At 39.5% G+C, this 26,034-nt stretch overlaps 1 protein-coding gene across 3 annotated transcripts in view; it reads right to left on the bottom strand.

Moving 5' to 3' along the window:
- The window catches only part of SGMS2 (sphingomyelin synthase 2), a 66,713-nt gene that overhangs the window by 14,497 nt on the left and 26,182 nt on the right, over window positions 1–26,034 (bottom strand). For all 3 annotated transcript variants that reach the window (XM_048847713.2, XM_048847714.2, XM_048847715.2), the window contains exons 2-3: window positions 4,718–5,389; window positions 3,408–3,525 (exon numbers count right to left, since the gene is read on the bottom strand). In XM_048847713.2, the coding sequence (XP_048703670.1) occupies window positions 3,408–3,525; window positions 4,718–5,172 (573 nt within the window). In that variant the 5' untranslated portion in view covers window positions 5,173–5,389. The remainder of the gene's footprint in view (window positions 1–3,407; window positions 3,526–4,717; window positions 5,390–26,034) is intronic.

Below are 26,034 nucleotides of genomic sequence, written 5' to 3'. Positions count from 1 at the left end.
TGACAGATATGACAGTATCCTGGGCCAGCCTTATGGAGTTAAGTTAAACCTTATTGAATGTTTAGGAGGAACAAAGAGATAATATGAACTTCAAAAGACTGTGTTAAACAATATAGCAGATGCGGCAAAGAGTCCTGTGGCACCTTATAGACTAACAGACGTATTGGAGCATGAACTTTCGTGGGTGAATAACCACTTTGTCGGATGCAGATCCAGACTAACACGGCTACCCTTCTGAATATAGCAGACATGATAGATCTTTTGGGACAATGTGAGTGAAGTAGAGTTTTGAGGACAGGGGTGGGCAAACTTTTTGGCCTGAGGGACGCATTGGGTTTCTGAAATTGTATGGAGGGCCAGTTAAGGGATGCTGTGCCTCCTCAAACAGCCAGGCATGGCATGGTCCCCGCCCCCTATCTGACCCCACCTGCTTCTCACCCCCTGAGAGCCCCCCCCGGGACCCCTGCCCCATCCACCCCCCGCTCTGTTGCCCCAGACTCCCCACTCTATTCAACCCCCCCCCGCTCTGTCTTCCCTGACCACCCCTGGACCCCCTGCCCCTCACTGCTCCCCGCTGCCCCATCCAACCCCCTCTCTCCTTCCTGATGCCCCCCCGCCACATCCAACCACCCCTTCTCCCTGTCCCCAGACCGCCCCTGGAACTCCTGCCTGCCCCCTGCCGCCCCATCCAACCCCCCTTCTCCTTCCGGACTGCCCCCCCCGGGACCTCTGTCCCCATTCAATCACCCTGTTCCCTGCCCTCTGACTGCCCCGCTACCTATCCACACCCCCGCCCCCTGATCACCACCTCTGAACTCCCCTGCCCGCTATCTAATCCCCCAGCTCCCTGCCTCCTTACTGCGCTGCCTGAAGCGCTGGTGGCTGGCGGCACAGCTGCACCAGGACAGGCAGCTGTGCCACACAGCACAGAGCACCCCAGGTCAGGCTCACTGCTCTGCTGCCCCAGGAGCTCCCTGCTCTGCTGCCCAGAGCATTGCGCCAGCAGTGGAGCGAGCTGAGGCTGTGGAGGAGGAGGGGGCTAGCCTCCCAGGCTAGGAGCTCAGGAGCTGGGCAAGACGGTCCCGTGGGCCGGATGTGGCCCGCGAGCCGTAGTTTGCCCACATCTGTTCTGGGAACTACCTATGAACTCAGCCTTTGAAGTTTCATCCTGAGCAGGAGACTTTGTCTGCTGTTCACCTGTTGCTCTGAGGACAGTTCAAAGACCCAGTTTGGATTCTTCAGGGAGCAACAAAGAAAGGACTTTTGAATAACTAGCCTGAGTTTAAGCTGGCTCAGGGCTTTCTTCCTGATCCAGCAAACAAGACAGGAACTCTGGTCCATGGAGGGCCCAAATCCTTAGGGAAGGGCTTGGACTACTCAGGCCTCATAAGACGGTACTAGTTCTGAGCTGAAGCGGTTATGAACTTGCGACCATAAAAGAGAACCCTTTGGGAGGTTTGAAGGACTGACCTGCCAGAGTCCATGTTGGAGGCAGCTGGAGTGATCTCTGGTAAGCTTATTAGCATGTGTGTAGGTTCTTTTATTATTTTAATAGGTTTTCTCTGTAATGCTTTTACCATAAGAATAAAATACTTTCATAGGAAGTGTTATGTGGTAACTTACAACTGTTGGCAATTACCCTGTTAGTAGTCTCTGAAGAGAAAGCAGGAGAAGCAGCTTATCTTTTGCTGGGGATATCACAGTATAGTCAAGGGACTGTGCAGCCTGGAAATGCCCTGGTCAGGACAGAGAGAGACTCAGGTCTCTACCCAAGAGATGCAATGGCTAGGGGTCTGGAAGCCTGAGAGCAGGGGCTCTTGCTGGACCACTATGGGGAAACACAAGTACAGTTGCCCTGAACTGTGAGAAATGGTTCTAATAGAACCAATATAAAAATTGTGTGAGGTGTTACATGCAAGTCACTCACTCTTTGTCCAGAGCCAAGTAAAACGTTCACAAATCAAGACTGAAAACTACATGAAATTTGCCTAATTTGGGGCTTAGTTAAATGGTCAGAAGTCAGCCTAGGTTTGTTGACATGTTTGTAGACTTTTCAAATACACTTGGGCTGATTTAAAATTTCTTACTGACACTGTGCAAACGCTCAGTCAGTTTCATATCAGTTTTCACTAAGTTAACTTGTTGGGGGTTTGGGGGAGGGGGAGACAAGTTCATTCCTGGTTTAACTCCAAGTAAGATAAAGCAATTACATCAAGAATGAATATGCCCCCATCTCTAGAGTAGTCCTGAAATATTAATTCATTGAACCGAGTTGCTAGGGAGAAATCCTGTTCCTCCAAAGCTGTCCCCTGAGTGGCTCCAATGTTTGTTCTGTGATACTTGTAGGTAAAGTCTGTTTTTAATTCCCATATATCCCATTTTAATTGCAGCATTGAGGGATGGGATGAATATTGAAAGCAAAAATCAGAAATATGCAATTTAAAATACAAAGTCTACTGTAGGTGCTGCAATGTGCCAATGTTAGGATTAGAAAAACTTCCAAAAAGCAATAATTCAACAGTCCTTAACATATCAGTAAAGAAATCTTTTTAAGGTGGCTATGGAATCTTAGTTCGGCGACCTGGAGTAATCATAACAGAAACCTAAGCCAGTTCTTCACCATCACCACACACACACACACACACAATTGGTCTAACATTTAGAGCACTCTATCATTTAGTTCTGCAGTACCATTGGCAAACACAATCAAATTTCCACAAGTACTTGCTCAAATTTTTTTTCGGAGAATTTGCTTTTCCTATGTTTATATACCTTTTGCCATGAGTGTCAGCTGCCCAAACTGGATTTAAAAGCCCCAGACAGCCCTGGCCAAAACAGCATCATTGGCAAACGTGCTTACAGCAGGCCACCATTGCCTCTCAAAAATCTAACTGCAATGCAAGGCTTCACTAGCTTGTCCTCCAAGTAGCTGGTTTGTATGTCAGCTGACAAACTACAGTAAGGTATATTTATTATGTACGTCTCAGCTGAAAAAAAAAATCTCTGAAGATATGAATCTAGATGGCTTTTAAAAAAAATAAAAAAAATAAATAAAAATAAATATGTCTAGTCTGGCATAATCCTGACGTACCTAGATGTACATAAAACCTAAAACAAAATGGGCAAACAATCAATCTGCTGTAGTACTACTCCCTTGTACTCTCTACTCCTAAAAGATGCTCACTGTTCACAAAATCCTGCCTTACTAACAGCAATATACCAAAATAAAATGAAAAACCTAGCAATCACCAAAATAATCACCTGCCAGGAGCCACACTTATCTCTGAAGAGTATCATATAGTATGTGGAGAAAACATTAACTTTATTAAAATAAATGAATGTACCAAGATGTCTTTTTCAGATACTGTATTTGATGTAATACTTTGGCCAATACCAAGATTTCTTACCTTTGGAGCACACTGAAAATGCATTCCAGGCACAGGTAGGGTGGTAACATACATGGTAATACAGCGATACAGGTACAAAGTTCCAATTATAAAAAAGAACCTGCGTCCCACTATTGATCTGAAAACAAGGAGGGAGGGAGAGAAAAGAAAGTAAGCATAAACTGAAAGGCAGGATATATTTACTTGTCACGAGGAGAGAGGGTCGTACGGTGCCTCCAGCGTAGCTGTAGCCTCATTAAATGGTTAATACCCTAAATTTTAAAAAGTTATTAGAGCTTTTAAATTGTGATCTAACCAATATGAAAACAAAGTTTCAATGGTACTACTTCCATGTGAGATTTGAGAGAGAGAGAGATACACAATATTTGATGTCTGGACACATCTTGCTGGGTCACGTCACAGACGGAGAGATAGGGTCACAGACCGAAATTGAAACATGAATGTGCTGCAGTTAAGAGAGATAAAGAAATTGCTGCAAATGTAATGGTTTTATTTCATTTAACCACTAGATGGTAAGTAAAAATTCAGGCCTATTTAATAGCACTAGTGTTCTCCTAGTGTTTTTATTTTGCTTGTAATTATTTTGTAATTTCCTTTTCATTTTCAATCCCATGTCAAATAAAGTTGGTTTTCCTTTAAAGTATCTGTAGAGATTGTTTCTTGAGGAAACAGGAGATGATCTGGAGGGAAAGATGGGCTGATGTTCTCAGAGATGTGACTAGCTTGAGCATCCAGTCTAATGTTACTGAACTGTCTAGTGCCTTGTCAGAAATTAAAAAAAAAAAGTTTAATTGAAAATGTTTCAATAAGCTCTACTTAGGGCTGACTAAGGTCTCACAGCACTTTCTGTCAAAAAGAGTGCAGTTTAGTCAAAACTGAACTGTTTTGGGGAATGGTATCACTTTAATGAAAATTTCATCTGTAAGGTCTCAGTTCCATAATGGAATTTCTAGCCAGAGATTTAATCTCAGAATAGACAATCGCCTGGTGGTTAAATTGCTCTGTGGGGATGAGAGAGACTGAGGTTCAGGTCCTGCTCGGAAAAGGTCTTGTTTTTATTCTGCATCAGAATAAAAACAAATTTTGAAACCTCAAATTTTTCATGAAATGTAATTGTGGTTTTCAAGCCAACTCTACTCCAATGTATGGGTGCAGAGTTTAGCTGCAAATTTCCTTTAAACATTAAACCTGAACTCATTTTGGGAAATCACTGTAACTCCTCATGGAGAAAAGTGCTACTCAACATGAATAAGGGTGGCAGAAGCAAATTCTGTTACTAAGTAGAAGCAGAGATAAATATAGCTACTTACTTGTATCTGAGAAATAACCACTGGATTAGCCATAATCCAACTAGTATCATTCCATTTATTTCTGATACAGAAAAAGCCCATTTCACGCGATCAATATAATCAAAAAATTTATCTGGCAATGGAGGACTGAGCTCCTTGGGAGGTACCCTCTCATGAACAACGGTGATCATGACAGTCGTTAGAATTAAATTGAAGAGAGCATACACAAAGGCAATGCCTGTTTTCCACCATTCCAAAGGAAATTTGTTCCTAGATTCAGCAAGCATAGAAATCTGAATATAGTCCGGATATTTCTTTGTGCCTTTTCGCAAACCATTAGGTAAACCCTTAGGTTTGCCATTGCCATTTTCACTCTCTTCGCTGACAGATAGGGTAGGTCGAACGTAACCATTTGAGGTGTCATTGTTTTGACTTTCCATGTGCTCTTCAAGCTTTGCAGTCTCAATGGTATCCATTATCCCAAGACCTTGAGCCAAACCAGGGAATTCCAATTTCTGGCTGCTTTTTAAAATTCTTTACTCCTCTAAGTCCACCTTATATGTTTCCAATTGATTTTTGTTCTTTAATACAATTTTCAGAAGTTGTCCATTCTGCTTTCTCTTTTCAGTTGTTCTGCAACAGATCTTTGACACAAATCTCAGTTTCTTTCCCCAAAAGCTCTTACTGTATCATCTGTAAAACAACAAAATCATATTCAGAAACGGTACAGCTGGCAACATCATACACAAATGAAATACCAAAATAGCTTAGGGAAATCTGCATTCTAAATATCACCACAGTTTGCTTCACGTGGAAGTTGTGGAAACACAGCAGACAAGTATTAGGCAGTATTTAAAAATGCTCACTAGTTTAATCCAAGTAGATGGTGTTTAATTTAAAAGTGAAGTGGAATAACTTTGTTTTGATCTTGACTCAATCAGTTTAGTGGGTGGTATCAACCTTGGCCTTAAAAAAAAAAAAAGGCCAGTATTAAAAGGCTTCAACAGCAGCTGACATTATAGTGTTGATTTTCTGAATTGTCAATAGCAGAATTACAATGAGTCAAGATTTTCTCAGGCATTGATCATATTAAATCTAAAACACTCTGAACAGAATTCCATACTGGCTTACACCCCACAGCAACCCTACTAAATTCAACACAACTGCATGGAGATTACACGAGGAATTAGTCAGTTATGCCCACAAAATTGAAAAGTGGCCTATTTAGCCCTGGGGATGGGCCAGAAACTCAGAGCAAAACATCCACTATTTGGGCATGATCCTGCAAGGTGCTGACCATACAGCACGAATCTAGCAAACACATAAAGCCAAGTGTAAGTTTAAGCATGTGAGTAGTCTCATTTACAGTTCGATTTTGCATTTAAAATCATAGGTATAGTTTGATTTCTATATTTGGGGGGGAAGGCAGCTCCAGTGAGGACAACTGGGCCACATGTTGCGGGGAGTGGCAAATTCTGCACTTGCCCAAGGCTTGCAGTTTGTAGAGGACACCCCCCCACAATCCCATCTGCTGCCCCCCAAATATGCCCATGCTTAAAATGGGAATTCAACCTGTGTTTTTTATATGAAAAAATACAGGGTAGCTACATCAATTTTTCAGCAGCAAATCTGTTAATTCGCTTCTGACGTGTTCACATTTTGAGAATTTCCTCAGCAGAGCAGAAGCAGGCATTGACTCTGTATTGAGGAAATACCAAAGGAGTTCAATATTTACGCCTATGTTTATGCAAGCTTTTTGATAGTATGATTGTAACGTAAGTATAGGAAGCATATTTTGGTATTATTGTAAAAATGTTTCAGGCTGCATTTAAAAAAAATACTTCAGTAAAACTCCTACCTTTTATATCTTCATTACACAAGTATGGGCTTTTATAAGGAACTTTTACAAAAGAAAAAAAGAAATGCTACTCACATCTATAGAACTGAAACGGCTAGTCTATCTCCAGGACAGTAGTGCTCAAACAGCTGAAAATTTCCTATGGATTTGAAAATCCTATGCTACTGTACACTCATATCATAGCTATGGCACATAAATTTGTATGACTCTTAATTTGGCTCAGATGAAGCTATGAATAATAGTCCACCTATCTGAAAAATGTTTACCGTCAACTAACAGTGTGAGTATGTCATAATGCTCACCCTTTCTGGCTTCTTTATGGGCAGAGGCACAGCACTCTCATCACCTCATGTTCCATCATACTGAGATAGTAGCCACAGCTTGGATGGGTAGCATACTTTTTGTATTATATCATGATGGAAGTAAAGTTGCCAGTCTGTCCCACTGCTATAATAATATCACCTGCCTCTTCTATAGCACTTTACATCAGTAGATCACATATGCCAGAGTTCTGTCAGAGTTTGATATAAAGAAAAACTACTTAAAAGTAACTTCAGTGGAATTATTGAGCTTTTGAAATATGATGAAAGACTTCAAGAAGTCCAACACATTCAAGGACTGAAGAGTTCCCAACACCTCATATGAGGATTAAACCTCTTAACCTGGGAGAAACCTATGCTGCCATATCCCCAAACCTACCCTCCCCCCAAAGTCATACCCATTTAATTATACTGTCACATCTTAACTCCCCACCAAAAACAAACATCTCTGACAGATTGTCTCCCTCCAATAAATCCATTTACCCAATTAATTCTGGCTACCACTGCTACCCCAGTCGACTCAATTAATGATTCCCCACATCAAACCAACAACAGATGCTGGTTCCCACCACACTGCAGAGCTCCTCTGCAACTACTGCCCATACTGCTCTTTTGGATGCACAGAAGGGCCTTGGCTTTCCATCCAGTTGGGTCCTCTGCTCCTTCTCATTCCCTCTTAAAGGAACAGTTCTTAGAGGCAACACTGCTCCTTTCATTCTCCCTCCCTTAGAAAGACCCACCTAGTCCTAATTTCCTCTAGTCAAGTTGCTGAGTGTATGGACGGAACAACTGGGCATATTCATTGCCTATCTACGGGCCTCATCTCTGAGTTAATGAATGCCTCCTCAGAGATACTTGGCATATGGACTCTCGGGATTGGGCTCTAGATAATTTTCATGATACAATCTTGTAGTATTTGTAGTAAGGCCCAAAATCATTTTGCACAATTTCATTACAAACCTAAAACCTGGGATAGGTGTGTTTATGCAGTCTGAGGAACAGTGTTTGTAAGTTAGCAAAATAAAAGTGTGCTTTACTTATGTCAAAACAACATTTCTATTTTTCTTCCTGCTTCACTGACAGAATGGTGGTTAAAAAGAAGTCCTACCGTGAATCTCCACAGTCTAAAAATTTTATAAATACAGCAAATTTTATGGACAAGCAAAGCATCTGTTTTTTAAAAATGAACCAATTAAATTTTCCTTCTTTTGAAAACAGGCTCACAGGGGAATATTTAACACAGGCAGTTTTAAGTCCCATCTTCCACCCACCACTTTCTCTTGTCAGAGCTGGGTCTGAGAAGTGGGCAGGGCCTCCAAAACACACAGCGGACTGAGATCCGTGAGAACAAACACAAAATACATCATGAATATCCACTCTACTTGATGCTCCCATCTAGGCCTCTCACAGTAACTGCAGTACATCTAGCAAACTTGGCATGCTGCCATTGCCTGGCTTTCCCCCCCAGTATTCCTCTGGCAATGTCTGAAAGCCACAGAGGAGGATTTAATGAGGGCAGCAGTAACTTCTGAGGCTTTATTTTGAATTGTAAGTTCTGTTGCTCTAAGAAGCTTCACAGAGCAGCTGCTCATCTGACTTCTCTCAGCTATGCCTCCTACAGCAGATGAGAATGCATCTGCATAGCAGCTGCAAAAGGGAGAGGATGAGCTATGCAGTAGTGTTATAATCACATTCCTCTTCTCACCCCAAGTACTCCTCTGTGGGACTTGGACTGTTCTGCCCCTCTTCATGTCATAATAATGGAGGCACGTCTATGGCCTTAAATTTAGAAGGCAAATGAACATGCATACAAATGCTTCTGATTTAACTTACATTAAAAATAACAGACTAAGGAAAAAGGAGAAAGATCTAAAATTATGTCAGTATAATAACTGGGTGAAGTTTAATCAAGAAAAAAAATTACACTCTGTACTATTAGATTATTCTCTTAAGTTTGAAGACTGCTTACTTTCTCATAAATTTAATTGAATTACTAGCAATGAACAATATTATAGGTGGGGCTGATAGTAAGTTTTCCCTACACTTCTCATAGTAAGACCCTGTTTTCAGTTGCTTATAACTAAGGCTAAGATTTTGTCACAGTTATTTTTAGTTAAAAAAAGTCACAGATGGGCACTGTGAATTTTTGTTTATTCCTAGTGACCTATGACCTGTCCGTGGCTTTACTCAGAATAACTGGGGCCAGGGCTAAGTAAGCGAGGGCATGGAGTCCCATGGGGAGGAGGGGACTGACAGGCAGAGACAGCTCTGGGAAGCTACAAAGGGGGCACATGGCTCCCACTGCAGCCACCGGGCAGGGAAATGTGGCCCCACCGTAGTCCCCATTCTGGAGCTGGCCACAGCTATGGGACAGGGGTGCACAGCCTGGCTGCAGCCAGCTGCTGACAGCTGAAGTGGAAGAAGTCACCGAGGTCCAGTAAAGTCACGGAATCCGTGACTGCGGTGACTAAATCGTAACTTTACTTATAACTTTGCAAAACTAACCATTTGGGCCACAACTGCATCTGCCTCAGGCTGTTCTGGGTTTTTTTGGGGGGGAAGAGGGGGTGGGGGGAGAAAGGACTTTTCAGCCAAAACGAGTTAAGTCGTTTCCAAGAATGAGGCAAAGGGCAAAATATATTTTTCCATGTTAAAAAATTCTTGAGACTTTTTCTTTGAAATGCTTTAGCTCCCATATGCTTTGAAGGAGGGACTTGAAGTTTGGCAGAGGGTGGACTTGGTGTCCAGTGATACGCTTTTTGCCTTCACCATGAAAATCCGCCCAAGAATTGGCCAACCAATAAGGTTTCTAAAAAAGACTCACCTATGTACAGGAGAGACCTCTTTTATTTTAACAGCTAAAATCTCCAGATAATCCCTCCTCAAGAAGCATGCTCCAGCCCCTCACAATTTCTATGTGTGACTTAACTGTGCATGGGGAATCAGAAAGACTTTCCTTGTAATTACTGCTCCCAGCTGCTCTGGGTCGGACACTGGAACCGAAAACAGGAAGCCTGTCTCTTTTATGACCCTCATGCTGGCATGCAGCAGCCAGGGAGGAAGAAGCCATCCAATTTGAATACAGAAGAGATAAAAGTTGAATTAAGGGTGAGGGGAGGGAAAGGAGCAGTTTGGGACAAGAGGTTTGGGGAGACTTGGAGTAGGTGAGGAGGGGAGACTGGAGAAATAGAAAAAGCCAGTGAGGGAAATGGGAGGTGGGGGAGGGAGAAGTAAAAAAAACCCTGGAATAACACATTGAACAACGGAGGAGAAGAGAAAATATTAAATAGCAGGTCCTTAAGTGAGCACCATTTTTCCTGTGCTCTGAAGGAGACAGGGGTCCTGTAGAAAAAAGATAATTTATGATCATGAAATTAAGGTCTATACCATAATGCATAAACACAAGGGGGCTAAATTAACACTGCACAGGCAAGCTTAATTCTTGCCTTTTCTAAGGCTATGTCTACATTACCACGGTAAGTCGACCTATGCTACACAACTAACTCGATGTACCTTAGGTCGAGTTACCGCAGGGTCTACACCGCGGGGGGTGGGTGTCGATGGGAAAAACTCTCCTGTTGACTTGTCTTACTCTTCTGGTTGGGGGTAGAGTACAGGGGTCAACTGGAGAGTGATCTGCTGTTGATTTGGCGGGTCTTCCCTACACCTGTTAAATCGACCACTGGTGGATTGATCTCAGGGCGTCGATCCTGGATGTAGCATAGATGTAGCCTAAGGTTTGAATGCTTGACTTTGCAACCCTAATAATGCTTTTTTAATGTAGCGGTATGTATAATGATATTCAGGTTAGGGCAGTAATAGGCTCTTTGTGGTAGTCCATAGCTCCCTACTAGCACCAAACATTAGCAAACTTCTTGTGTATGTTCTCTAAAAATTCACAAGAACACTCTATATATAACGTATTTGCACAGGTCCTTCCTGAACAAACTATCACCATAACACAGAAACTAGTCATACAGCATTACTCAGTGTTTTTTTGTTTGTTTTTTAAAAAAAAAACCACGCAAGGGACACTTCCACCTTTTAACTTTTGATCCAGTTAAGACCCAATCCTGAACACATAGTAGTCATCAATAGAGTCTTAGCATTGAAATCAGTGTGAGCAGGATAAAGCCTTTATTGTTTTAAGGCTTTCTTACTAATGCCATTGCATATTTCAGGAGTATTATTAATAATCTGATTTGATGTGTTTTAAAAATCAAAACCTAGTTTTCAAGAAAGATTTTATTGTTCCACGTTTTGTACACTCCCAGTATCATGTGAGAAATTCTAAGTTCCAGTAGAAAATGTCAAACGTGTCATCATATAGTAGATTCATTTATGCCATTCTTACGTACTAGTCTGACTCACAGGACACCTTTGTTAGCGGTAGTTTAGGTAGAACACACAGTGTTAAATTTCCTATGGCAAGTATCCACAGATTAGCAATGGAAAGCAAATTGTTTAACAAACTAATGTTAACACTGCTCCTCCAAGAATAAATCCAAGGAAGAATCAGTCTCTAAACAAAATGCAACAACAGAAAACAGACATTGTATGACAGCCTGGATGTTTGCTATTAGCTGCCACTTACAGCAGATGAATCCAGAAACAGGTTATATTTAAAATATATTAATTATTCTCTATTAAAAACTATAGGTCAGATTGTACCTTTCCCCCACCCCTGATGCAGATACCAGGAGAAGAGAAGTATGCAGTTATTACACCACCAGACCAGAGTGTTATTTTAAACTAAAGAATTTTATTAAAACTTGTCAGAATCCAACACGTCACAGCTTATATGAGTCCTATTACTGGAGAGCTTTCCAGGAACACCCAACTCTTTTGTCCACATCTTGCTCCCCAGACTTTTCCCCCCTTGAATCTTGTTAGCACAGTTCCAAACGTTAAAAGGGACAGGGCACTGGAAGATATAGCCTTGGCTGACATTCCACTAAGTTCTTACATCAAAAGAGTTACACTTAAATTACAAAATGTATGTTCGTGTGAGTGCTACACTCAAAGCATTATTGCTTCTCAGTGGGGTCTCTGTAAGAGCCAGACAACTCAAGGAAGCAGTGAGACTACATACTACCCAGAGGTGCACAGTGTCCCTACAAAGGCAGAGGTATGGACTTGCTCCATCCCCCAAGCTGCTTAGTGAGCCTGCAGATTGCAGAGCAAGAACAATATGGAGGTAGAGTAGGTTGGAATGTGATGCACTCTATAAAAGGCTACAGCAACAGGTGTCCTCCTACCATGCACCAAAGAGCTAAGGGAGGAATTCCTTACTATGGACTATGCCTAAATGGTGTGACTGAACCATTGATAGGGCACAATACTGTACTAACAGGAAAATGCATTAGATGGTCTGTAACAGGATGGCTTGTTCTTCAGTAACTGCTGGAGGGCCTGGAGTTAGCCAACCCAGATTATTAAAGTGGCAGAGACTGCACAGAGAGTGTGGAAAGGCTTCTGCAGGGAAGACCTTGAGACCAGGGAGATTCAAATCCTAGCTAGGAGGACTGTGAATAACCTAAGCCAAGCCAGGAGAATTTGGAAGTCAGAGCCTGAAGACTGAGGTCCAGTCATGTAAAGAACTGAGAACAGGTGAACCAAGACCCTGCTCCAGGCAGGAAGGTTGTGGACTCCCTACCTAGGGGAGAGAGAGACTCTGAATGGGGCCTGGAGGGCCAGTGTGTGTAAAGATTAAATAAATTGGACCCCAGAAGGGGAGAGAGTTTTAATTACGTTTTGGATGGTGATGTGGAGTTACTGAGCAGCCAAGAGGGGAAATTGAGGTAGGGGCTATAGCATGACCTCTAGCCATGAGGCAGTGATCAGTTGGAGGACAACCCTGTTACATGGCCCTATAATAGAGCTGGTGAAGAATTTTTCAACAAAATGGCGTTATCTCAAAAAATTACGATGTGTCAAAATGAAATTTTTCTCAGGAAAGATTTCTCAGGTGCAGGATGGAATTTCTGGTGATGGTCACAGAACAAGACCCACTCCAGAAGAGCTACTAGCTCACTGAGTAAGGTACTCACCTGCAACGTGGGAGATGCAGGTTCAAGTCTGAATCAGGCAGATCAGGGACTAGAACCTGGGTCCACACATCCAAAGTGAGTGCCCTACCCCCTAGTTTATTGGTTATTCTCTTTGTTTTTGGTTCCCTCCTCAAAAAAGTGCCAAAAGGCCTCAGGTTCATCCCAGAGCAGAACACGAAAATTTTCAAATCTTAAAAATTTTCACAGGGTGGGAAAATAATTTCCTGTCCAACTCTACCGAATACATTTCTAGATCTGTGAACCTATAAACCTATGAAAACTAAATGTTTCTCTACATTCCAACTCCCAAAAGTAGAACACATCTTTTAAAGTGAATTTGGTGTTAGGAAAGGTACCATGCGACCAACCATGCTTATTTACAGAACAGATACTGAACAAACAGCAGCAAGGCAAGCTTCCTACATGTTGCCCCACTAGAGTGACCCGACTTTTAAGGACTTTGTCTTATATATTCAATTATACCCCTTTCCCCCATAAAAAAGTGTCCTAATTTTTCCCCACTTGCTATCTGGTCACTCTATGCCCCACTAACTCATCCGTGTTCTGCAGAAACCAGTCAAGACCTACCGGGACTGCTAACTGGTTTTATGATACACTTTTATTTATCTTAGCTATTTATATGATCCCCCATTACTGTTGCATCTGAGTACCTCACAATTTTTAATGTGTTGATCCTGACAATACTCCTGTGAGGAAGGGAAGTGCTATTATTCCCATTCTACAGATAGGGAACCGAAGTACAGAGATACTGATCTGCACAGGCTCATACGGTATATGGCAAAGTAAGGTTTTGCACCTGAATAAGAGTCACCAGCCCAGGCTAGCACTCTAATCAGTAGACTGTCCCTCTCCTTTAAGAGCATCACCAAACAACAATCATAATGACATGGACACATATCCAATGACAACTACATTACGATGACAACAACTCATTTGATATAGGATGAACAGCTATCTGAGGCCAATGACTTGAAGGCATTTTTGACCAGGGATGGATTCAAACCATTAACTTTGGGAGTAAAGGTTTTCACATTCATCATCAAGCTTCTGAGCCATCCTAATTTCACATATTTGTTTGATGTCTGGTTTAAGAAGCAAAAAAATAAATAAATAAAATATTTGTAGCAGTCTGAGAACAAAGGTTACAATTATGCCCCAAAGTAGACAGATCAGAATCACTTACTGGTTTCCCCTATTGAATGATCTGTGACTCAGGTACTCACTGTATGATCTAATCACTAAATACATTTGCTCTGGCTCGCCTTTGTTTTCACATTTCTTTGATCAGTGGATAGAACTGCTCCCTTCGTCTGGAAACTCTACTGAAGTAGAACAATGATGTTATACATGTCAAAATGAAAATATTACTGTTGGCAAAACACAAAAAGCTGATGCCTAAATACTGTACTATGGATTATAAAAGTATTAGAGATAAACAGAGATATATATATTACATAACTTCTGAATAAATAAAGTCCAAACCCTGCCTCTATGCTATTGAAACATTGCTTTAAAGCAGCTAACCCAGAACTTGTGGTTAGTATATTTTTAAGGAAGCAAGTTGAATGAGCAAAGAACTCAGTACCATGTTGAGTGGTCGTGTTGTATGTGTGTAGATTACAGCTACAGGATCAAATACATCACATATCCTTTTATTCTACCCTAAAAACGTAGGCCACATTTATTTCTATCATAAGAAAACAAAATTCCACTGAATTGTGCCCAGTTCTGTCAGTGGTAAATTCAGCCCACTGTGTTCAAGGATTTGATTTTCTCCTAGGCTTTTGTTCCAAATTTTCTGAATAGAAATTGGGGACTTCTATGCTTAGCTAAATGTATAACCATGATTTTGTTCTTGGGGGTGAGGGGAAGGGAAGTCGTTCTTACACTACAGTGTTATTTTGACAAATACAACCTGCACTTAGTCTTAATTCTCTAAAAAGTAATAAAAAATACGCAGGAAGTCACTTTTTAAAATCCAAAAATACAATAGCAACGTGAAAAAAAACCTCCCCCATAACTAAATTTAAGCTGTCTGGCTCCAGTTTCTGCCACCAGAATTTAAATGCAACTCCAAATTATGTTAATGGAACATTATACTAATGCAACATTTGTAAATAAAGCCACTCATTTTTCTGTTTCCCATCATTTAATCCTCATTTTCTGTATATATTTCAGGGATCACTTTCTACAAACAAACCTACTTAGCAAGAAGATTCACACTCCCTCTGGTCACTATAGATGAAAAAATATAATCTCCTGAACTCAACATACTGGAGAAAAAGCAAAAAGGATAAAATATCTTGTAGAACTATTAAAAAGAGAGTAACTCCACAGATAAAGTTTATAGTCTCATTGAAATTTTTTTTTCCTACTTGGTTTTCATATTTACATAATATGTGCACACAAAATGGAACAATTTACATAGCTGAATTTCTTAAAATGAGGCAAAAGCCTTGTCTGTTTTAATATAGACTCTTCCTTAGAAAAATTTGTTCCAAGATACATAAAAACTACACTTTAGCCACCTCCTTCTTCACGCACACACTCTCAAAATGTTTAGTTACCAATGATTGTTATGAAAAGCAGAAAAGTATAAATATAACTGTGTACAAATCACAGCAGAAAAACATATGTAAACATTTCCTATGAAATTAGGATTTATCAATTGTAAAATACCATGAAACTAAAGGAATTCTAAACTTTCTACCGATGCTTCCTTTGAAAGCTGGCAAGAAAATAAGTAGCACCTAAATATTATAAGTTATTAAGTTGCCTTTTACTTTTTCTTTAATGATATCTGCATTGACAATTTAATGAAGTACAGTGTAACAGTGAATTTACATCTATACAAGGACAGGGTATTTAATATTTGTAATATTATCAGGTACTCTTATTACTGCCACGAGTACCTCATTTTAAATGAATGGTCATTGTCATAATCACTAAGGATCTGAGCTGAAGTCCACTGAAATCAACACAGACATCCATTCACTTTAATGAGCTTTGGATCAGATTCTAGGCCCCTAAATTTGCAGGTCAATATTTATTAAGTAAATATTTTAATATATCTTAAATATTTTGGACAAAGATTTTTTCCAGTATGTATTGCGTTATTTTGTTTTTGATTTGTTAATCTAGATATTGACAGGTAAAAACCTGATTAAGTGATATATATTTGTCATGCAACTAAAGGGAGGATAACATCTCATTTGGAAGAGTTCCTCCCTTTCTCTTTCTGATTAATTATAATAAAGATTACTGGGTTTGAAACTAATCCCAAACATGTTACGGTATACAAAAAACTTGATACGTTGGAGATAGGCTTAATAGACATGGATACAGGAAACGTGAACGAGAGCCAGTACGTTAGACTGGTTTCCTTCTGAGTTTTACCAATCTCTTATGAATTGGCACCTGCTCTATTCTTCAAACCAACAAAGCTGGCTGCCCTCAAGGCCTGGGCTGAAAACCAGCACTTGTTCCACCTCCCTGACCTTGTGGCACTTTTCTACAAGCTGCCTAGGACCTATTCACAAATTACACCCAAACTCAGGAAAAAAGCAACCACAGACTTCTACTTACGCACAGTTGGCTGCTGTGTCTTTCATGAACAGAAAGGCTGGCTTCTATTTTGTGTACCAAATGGAACTTTGTGAAATATTTAATGTAATAATGAACACGTGGCAAAAAGAAACTGCTTTTAGGGTCATCTTACCAACTTGAAACTCAGGCCAACACTGTAAGGTGCTCAGCGAATCTGACCAGTTACCATTTTGAATTGAAACTATGAAAAGCTAGGCCATCTCACATGATGTTTACTCCAAACTAGGTAAAAGTTGGTGGTTTTGTTTGAGTTTTGATTTCTGTTTTTAGCTTCAATAATTAGTACCACAAAGACAGAGTGAAAATCAGGGAATATAAAACCACATGAACAGAAAACAGAAACAAAAAAAGTCTGTACAAATTTCTATGACCCAAAACTGCCAAGTTTCAGAGTTCCAATACTTAGTCTCACTGTTACCAAGAGATGTAATCGTCAATAAACTTCTGAAAAAGTGTTCTAATCAGTCTCAAAAAATAGCAATAAAGCACCGAGATCAGAAAAGGGAGGAGACTCTGAAATAGGGTCATCACCCTGGACATTTATCCTGTTGGAAGTGGGAGATAAAAATCTTATGTCATAAGGTTAGTGGTGATCCAGCAGCATTGTGCCACAATGCCACAAAAGATGCTTTAGGATTTTCTTACCCAAATTCAAATTTGTGATTTTTATGTCTGTGGGATGCGGGACAGACCGAGGCTGTAGTATGCTTGAAGGATACAATTAAGTACCATATCTACATTGCCTGATGCAACGGTGTTTTTACCATGACAGGGGACAACTATGTTTTAACCAAGTCCCCTGACATGGTTGTTTTTACAGTGCATATAAACACAACTAAGACTGGTTAATGAATTAAGAGCAGGTTGATTGAAGGAAACACAGTAGATCTGAGAAAAATCTCCCTATGAAGAGGAAGCTACAGAGCCCTCCAAAGCAACTAGTCCCATGTTCTGCACACAGTATCCCCTTTCACACTCCCTCCCTTCTGTTTAACTGTGTACAAAGTACATAGATTAAACAATATACCATATTTCTAACAGTTTAAAATCCTCCTTCCCTTTAAAAAAATGCAATAGTGTTTCTTACTGTGGGAAGCAGAGATTTTGAGCAGAAGATTTGTACAACAGCAGAAGCAACAGTTCCCCAACAACATAAAACTATAGCACTGTGAAATTTATTACACCCAGCCTCTGAGGCTGTTGAAGAGATTCACCTCTTTTTGGAAAGCAGTTAGTGAAAGAAATTTGGAACAATAAATGGTACTCTCTTGGGTAAAATACTGCTTTCCTAAATGAAATACTAGCCATCTGAATGGCTCATGCCTACAAGTGATTGCTCCTCTGTAACAGTAGTGAAAAGATGCATAGTTTTGTCCTTCCAAAAAAATCCATATTTTCTTTTAAAAGGAAACTCAAATTAGGGTACAAACTGAATCTACGTGGCCCATTTTCCCTGCCAAAAGTGCTGTATAATTCCACTGAAATCATGGGATGTACATCAGCAAAGAATCGTGCATCTGTCTTACAGTGGTTTACAGTGTGATGGGGAATATCTGTAATTATCAAATCAAAGTCTGTCCTTCCCAAATACATTATAACAGCTACTGAGATTACAAAAGAGCTTTTCCATACATCTCAAAAGTGTTTATATATATTAAAAAAAAAAAAAGGAAAGAACCATTACTCCATTTTACCAATGGGGAAATCGAGGCACAGTGCTTTAGAAAACTCATTTGAAGCAGAATTAGACCAAAGCTGAGCACTTCTGAAAATTCCACACAGACAGGTGAAGCGACTTACTCAAGGTGATACAGCAGGTTAACGGCAGAGCCATGATTAGAACCTAAGTGTCCTGACTCCCAGGACAATACTCAAGCCACTGAACCACAGTGTTTCTCCCACTCCTTTATAGATAAACAAATCCAAAAATAGAACTTTTTTGAAACAATCCTCTCTTGTTCCCCTTGTATGGATTCTCTATCCAACAAGCACTGCTCCCAGAGCTGTACATATTCCTGATGGACGTCACTAAGGATGACAGAGCCTTTTTTTTTTTAAATGTATACAAAATGCAGCAGAAGCACTCTGTTTATTTATGGTGATACTGTATATGTATATTAATAAAGACCAGCATAAATAACAGAGTGAGCTGCTGCAGCATTAGAAACAAAGGGAAAAGACAAATAGAACAAGGACAATTGTCAGTGAATGGGATTGTTCTATTAACCTTCTAAAAGGCATGTAGAGTAAAAAAAGATGCACAGACATTATTTAAGTAGCTGACAGTATAGTTCAAGATGGCGTATTAAAAAGGGCACTGCCAGGTTGTTTAGGCACACATTTTACATTTGTGTACCATGTCAGTCAAGGTTCCACTTCCATCTCTTTTAACTTGATCTCTGAGACACTGATTATATCAAAAAAGCAAAATGTACTTATTACATAAAGGCAATTGCTCCTACCATGATAATGTATAGCACAAAATAGAAGAGCTATTGCTGCACAGACAGTAGACTGATATCATGCCATCGATGAAGAGAAAATTGTAATGGTGATTTTTCACCTCTAACTCTCCATTTTGTAACACTGAGAAAAGTCCGGTTTCAGAGTAGCAGCCATGTTAGTCTGTCTATATTCGCAAAAACAAAAGGAGGACTTGTGGCACTTACTTAGGAGTACTTAGTGACTAACAAATTTATTTAAGTATAAGCTTTCATGAGCTACAGCTCACTAAGATTAGCTGTCAAAAGTAGCAATTTTCCTCAAAATGTGAAGGAAATTGAAAAAAAACAACAACATTTTTTCAGTTCTAGAATGACTGTTCTGAAATTTGTGAAGTTTCTACCATTTTCTTGTTATCAAGCTAAAGATTTAGGCCTTGAACTTGCATTGTGTGGGGGCATAGGGATCTGCTCACGAAGAATAGATTGCAGGATCAAGGCCTTACTTACTAAATAATCTTCCTCATAACCTTGTACACAGGATTGCTTTCAAGCAATAAATAAATAAGCAGTATTTTTAGCAGTATATTTTTCTCTCCAGTCCACTTCAATGAAGCGACTCAAGTAGTTAGAATTTTCATATCTACAATTTTAAGAAAAACTATGAACTGTAAGGGTATTGCAATATTTATCCTTGTTTCCTTAATTGATCGTTTCCATACTTTTTATTCCATAGGTCCCATTAACAGGAATGTTTCTGGTATGTATTTTTTGCAAGGTGTATATTACTGTAGCAACTGTGACTAATTTAATAATTTTTTTTGTCTGGAAATGTGTGGCACCTAAGTGTATTGGTTTTAATTTATTTTTAAATATAAAACCAAAAGGCAGCCAGCAGCAGCACATATATATATATTCCCTAAATTTTTCATATTTTGTATTTTATGTTACAAGATTATTTGTTTACAAATGGTTACATTCAATCACATACTGAAATAAATAATGGTGCCTGGAAATTACTCCAGAAGAGTCAAATGGATCAGTGGAATACAGCTCAGAAACTGCCATTATATTACCATCTCACATAAAATATTTTGGAATCATAGAAACGCTGGGCTGTAAGGAACCTCAAGAAGTCATCTAGCCCAGCCCTCTTCACTAAGGCAGGACCAATAAACCTAGATCATCCCTGGCAGGTGTTTTGTTGTCCATCCAACCGGTGCTTAAAAACCACCCATGATGGGGATTCCACAACCTCCCTGGGAGCCCTATTCCAGAGCTCAACTACTCTTATAGTTAGAAAGCCTTTCCTAATATCTAACCTAAATCTCCCTTGATGCAGCCCATTACTTCTTGTCCTACCTTCTGTGGCCATGGAAAACAATAGATCACCATCCTTTTTATAACAGCCCATAACATATTTGAAGACTTATCAGTTTATTCTGATCTTCTAAATCTGATCTTCTAAATTTGTAGATCCTACAAACATTTAAGCATGTGCATAACTTTATTCATAGGAGTATTTCTATTGACTTCTCATAAACAAGATTTCTCATACACATAAAAGTTAAGCATGTAAGTAAGTATTAGCAGGATTGGGGCATAAGTGGGTATATGTATAAAATGCACATTCACCTATATCATCAACCACCTAAGCTCTGTTTGTGCTGTACTCAAATTGTACACAGATAATAAAAGATTAACTCTGTTCTCTACAGAAGCCATTCAGGACATGGCTGCTGAGGCTCCAGAAGCAAAGCAAGACTGTACTCTAACACAGTCGGAAATTATATACTCAGACTTTGATACATTAGCAAGATTAAAAAATATGACTGCTTGAAAGGTTTACTGTCCTACTCAAGAAAAATACTACCAAATTTAACAATAAGGAGAATATCTTTATGTCATTTTAGCCTTAGGAAAATTAGCTGTCTTGAGCCCATAATGTTTATTCTAGGATAAATGTGCTTCCACTTACCGGAATGTTCTCCTCTCTCTTTATATAAAACAGATCCACAGATCCGCCCAGTGGATCTTTAGTCTACTTGCAACTCTGGAAGTAATTCTGGGCCCCTCAGTCAGTAACAGGCCAAATCTTTCCCTTTGAATAGCTTTCCATAGATTCATAGATATTAAGGTCAGAAGGGACCATTATGATCATCTAGTCTGACCTCCTGCACAACGCAGGCCACAGAATCTCACCCATCCACTCTTGCGAAAAACCTCTCACCTATGTCTGAGCTACAGAAGTCCTCAAATCGTGGTTTAAACGCTTCAAGGAGCAGAGAATCCTCCAGCAAGTGACCCATGCCCCATGCTACAGAGGAAGGTGAAAAACCTCCAGGGCCTCTTCCAATCTGCCCTGGAGGAAAATTCCTTCCCGACCCCAAATATGGTGATCATATAAGAAGAGGAAAGATGGTTCAATGGTGAGGACACTAGCTTAGGTAATGGGAGACTGTAGTTTGTCAGATAATGTAATGAGAAATTGTGCTACTGCAGAGTGACAACTCTCCCTGAGTCCCAAATTGATCTTGGGTGGGTCAGATTTGTGGACCTGCTGATTTGAAGAAAAACAATTTTAGGTAAAAAAAGAATTTTCCATTCTTCATGATAAGAAAGTCCACAGATTTTCACTGCAGGATTTTTAGGAGGAGATGTGTACAACTGAGGAAGGAAAAATTGAAATAATTTTTGATCAAAGTACACAGTTTAAAAAATAATTCCTCAGCCATGTAATATCCTTCACCCAAATGAACCATTTGCTCAGGACTTCCTTGGTATACAGTTTTCACAAAATACTGCATACCAAGGATCACCTTGTCACTTAACATATTTCTCTCTTGAATCTCCCTCATCCTGTTTCATTGACTTTCTCCTCTTTTCATATTTCCTTGAGGAATTAATATGGTCAAAAAGATTACTTAATTTTGTAATATCATTATATTATTCTTGGTATTACCAAGTGGGTAGGAGAAATCTTTTAGTTTCTTAGCCTTGTCTAATGGATCCTCAAAAAGTTCTCCTAATAATTTTGAAGTATCCAACAGCTGCTTTCCACTTCCAGAGCCACATGTGCTTGCATGAGAAGTTATTGACCAGACAGGAATGTAGTGTATCCAGGGAATGTGTCAAAAATAAAGAAGCCCAGAGATCTCTAAATTTGCCCCTAGGCTTGTGTTTTCTTGATTTTACATGGCAGGGATACTGATGAGGTCACCTCTCCATGTCAGAATAGCTCTTGCAAAACAAGTTGGAGCTGCTGAAGGCATTTTAGTTTTATTGGGGAGTCCCATTCTGACTTAGTTACATAATTTCTTAAGCATAAAGCTATACGCCATATAGCATAGAGCCCAGGGGAAAATATTTTTGCATGATTTCTCTGCCTTTCCTTTCTTCCTACTTCTAACTCTTGAGTGATTTATCAGGGAAAAGAAAGAGTCAAGAGCAGCTACTGCCCTTAATAGTTTCAAAATATTCCTATGGAAGAAGCCGGTCTTGTCTGGATTGAGCGTGTAAAGAATCCTATTTATCTTAATAATTTTGGTCATTTCCTTGTGTGATTTTGCTTCTATATTCTGGAGTTGACAAAGAAAGAGGAAGCAAAAAGAGAAGGGCTCTTCCGGTATTTGCTGGGCTTCCCTTTCTTTGATAAGGCCTTGTGCAAAAACTATTTATAAATCCTCTTTTATTCAGGTTTTGAGCTATACAGAGCTCTTCTTCAGGTCTGGGTCCTTTCCCATTTTGTTTTATATTGTACATATTTAGGCACGCATTATATTAACCTATGTGGACAAGATATGTAAGTAAACTTTTAAAAGTTCTATCTAAATATACTCCTGTGACTGAGATCCAAGCAAAATGCAACAATCTGAAGAAACCTCTAAGCAGTCAGTTCACTTTAACATGGATACATAATGGGTATTTTTATCAGGAAGCTACATGAGTAGCTCTATACTTAATTTCGTTTGTATTAACCGAAACACTCATACTAAGGAAGGAGGCACATAAAGATTGCTGTGTTATCTAATATTGGACCTAAAATCTATTTTTTCCCAGGATTTAACTGCCTCTTTCCCTGTTAGTGACATTTTAAGAATGTATTCCACATCGTGCATTGTTAACACACAGCAGTACCACCTCAGATTACCAGACATATGGTGACTGAAACTCACCCTCAACTGAAGTTTTTTTTATGTCCTCTGGTATTGTTTTGGAGGAGATTGTACATGGTCCTTTCAAGCTAGCTAGACAACTAAAATGCACTCTGGGTGGAGGACCCTGAGAGTAGCCTTCTCAAATCCCTTTTCCATCCTTCAGAAAGTCTTACATGTCCTTTTGATAATACTCTGAAGAGCAAAGGTCCTAATCTTTTAAGTCGTCTGCACAGAGAACACCCACTGACTTCAAAGGTGGCCAAGCAGGACTGAATTTAGATGACAGATTTCATTAACCAGAAAAAGTATCTTAGAAGGGAAGACATATCTCCCCTCCTCCCCCCCAAGCTAAATCCAACTCCTAATTAAGAAGAGGAGTTTCTGATTACCAGATCAGATTGGGGCCAGATAGCTAATGGGCTGATTAATCCCTTAACTAGGAGACTGGACAAAAGAGCACAGGAAGGAAGTGCAAGGGGAGAGAAGCAGAAGAGACAGAAGCTAGTAGGGCTTGACAAAACGGCATCCTCTGGGAGGAGACACATTTTCTCCCCACCCTTTGGAGAAGAGATAGTAAAACTAAAAGACATCATAAATACTGTGACTGCACTCCTATGTAGAAGGTGGTAGAATGCAACACTGTAAATAAACTGCATGGTGGAATCTACACAAAAGAAGGTCTCTGAGCAGTCTGTGCAAGGCAAAGAGAAAGGGAACTGAAGGTGCCCCATCACAGAGCCATGCACTTTACTTCAGTGGGATTGCAGTAATGCAACTGAGGAAATTGCTTTGCACAGGTATGATTGAGGGTAAAATTTAGTTCCTTGTATTTTCTTTTATTTAAATATATCCTACATATGAAGGCCTGAATGCATTCCTAGGAAATTATAATTTTACTACCAGTAAAATGACTATTTAAACTAGTTCTTCTGGACCAGTCCAAGACATTTATGATTAACCTGGTCAACCAGTAGATAAAAAGTGTACTTGAAAACAGCACCTATATCTCCTCCTCACATTGCCTATCAAGGTCATCTATAAACTTGTTGGTAGCCCAGTCCCCTTTTTCCAGAGCATACAGTTCAGACACTTCATATACCTAAATGCCAAGAAGATCTAACTCACCCTTTGAAAGCTCTCCCTTGATCTTTCATCCCTGCCAATGTTTGAATGCAATAACAGGGACATTTGCTGGAAAAATATAGGCACATACTTTTTAAATCTTAAAATATGTTAGGTGTTTTTGATGGACAGTATGACAAAATAGTAAATTTTTGCTTACGAAATATCAGGATTGTTCCTCCTATATTAGGACAATTTACATGCATTAAAAATATTTATTCTTAAAGACACAGTCAACTATGGGCTCCAATCTGTAGTTTGAGAGTTCAATAGACTACTTACATAATACATCCCCATACTTAATAGCTTTGGGCATTGTCCTATATAAAAAACCAAACAAACTGGTCAATGGCTAACCCAGAGACCCCCCAAAAATCAAAATTCTTTCTCAAATACATCTATCCCTTATGATACTACATGCATTCTACAAGGATTAGAGGAAGATATCTGACCTGATGAACACATCTAGTGGAGCTATCCAAGAGCTCCATTTTCTAGGTCTTCATATGAGGCAATATAAGGAAAATTACCAGCTTTAGCCTGCCCTTGATTTCCAAAAATATTTTCACTTAGAATCTACCTACATATTCACCTGAGAGGATATTATAAAGACCTCTATTCACATCAAATTATGTCCACAAGATTTGGAGGGGGAAAAAAAAAAAGCTCTCTTCTATGCCCAGAATGGTCCCAGAGAAGCGGAGAAGTTTTAGTTATGAAAAATTACAAAAGTGAATGACCATCATATACTAGAAGGGCCAGACAGCAGTTTTTCCTTTCTTCCCTCACCTCCACATTACAATTTAATTTAAAAAAAAAAAAGAGAACAGTCATCAATACACAATGATATGATGACGATGCTTTGGCCCCAATGATATTTGATTTTTCAGGACACTTGATGACTTTGAAGTGTAGCTTCCAGGACATAGAAGATCACCATCAAAATAAAGGATAACCCTAACTCAAACCAAACTTATGGGACAGTCAGGCACATTTATTAACTGTGTATTTAAAACAAAAGTTATTCATAAAGTTTATGGGAGAAGTGCTTGTTTCTTGAAACTTTACTGAGGAAGTTAAAGTATATTGATCTTCCATTTCTCATGCTTCATGTATAGCAAGATCATGTGAAGCAAAGCATGCTTTGTGGTCAAGGTTTAATTTAAAGCAACAGCCACTTTAGGTAGACTGATAATGGTAAGGGCTCAAGAACTCCAATTATCTTGTTTGAAATCTCCTTCAACTCTCTTCTTTGCCCTATTTCATGCCATTATCATGGTCGCAGAGTCTGCTGCCCAGTATCTGTAGCCCATACAAAAATCCTGAGATTTTGGAGGCAGTTTTGATGGCCTAAGAAATACCAAACCCTGTATTTATGCAAGTATGGCAATATTGCTTTTTAACTAGTTGTTATCTCAGATGTGCAAAGTAGAGGAAAAGCTTATAAATTTCACATTTCTATTAATATCACACTGGACTATTTCAGCTATAACATCACAAGATTTAGACAAAGTCTTTATATTTTTTAAATCTATAGACTATTAATGGAAACCATGAGAAATGCACTTTGCGCTCCCCAATACTCACCATAGGGCAAACTCAACTAATGACAGCTTTAGATTTATACCGCAGGGATGCTTGCACCTTCTAAGAGACAGGTGAATGGAACAGTGAATCATTTAGCAGTTACTCTGTATATTTAGTACTGTTGAAGATTAATTGACAGCTGACAATCCACTACAGAATATAAACTATCACATTCT

The sequence above is a fragment of the Caretta caretta genome, chromosome 4 (assembly GCF_965140235.1).
Source record: "Caretta caretta isolate rCarCar2 chromosome 4, rCarCar1.hap1, whole genome shotgun sequence".
Classification (NCBI taxonomy): Eukaryota; Metazoa; Chordata; order Testudines; family Cheloniidae; genus Caretta; species Caretta caretta.
The sequence above is the reverse complement of the archived record's forward strand: the minus strand, read 5'-3'. Positions and strand labels throughout refer to the sequence as shown.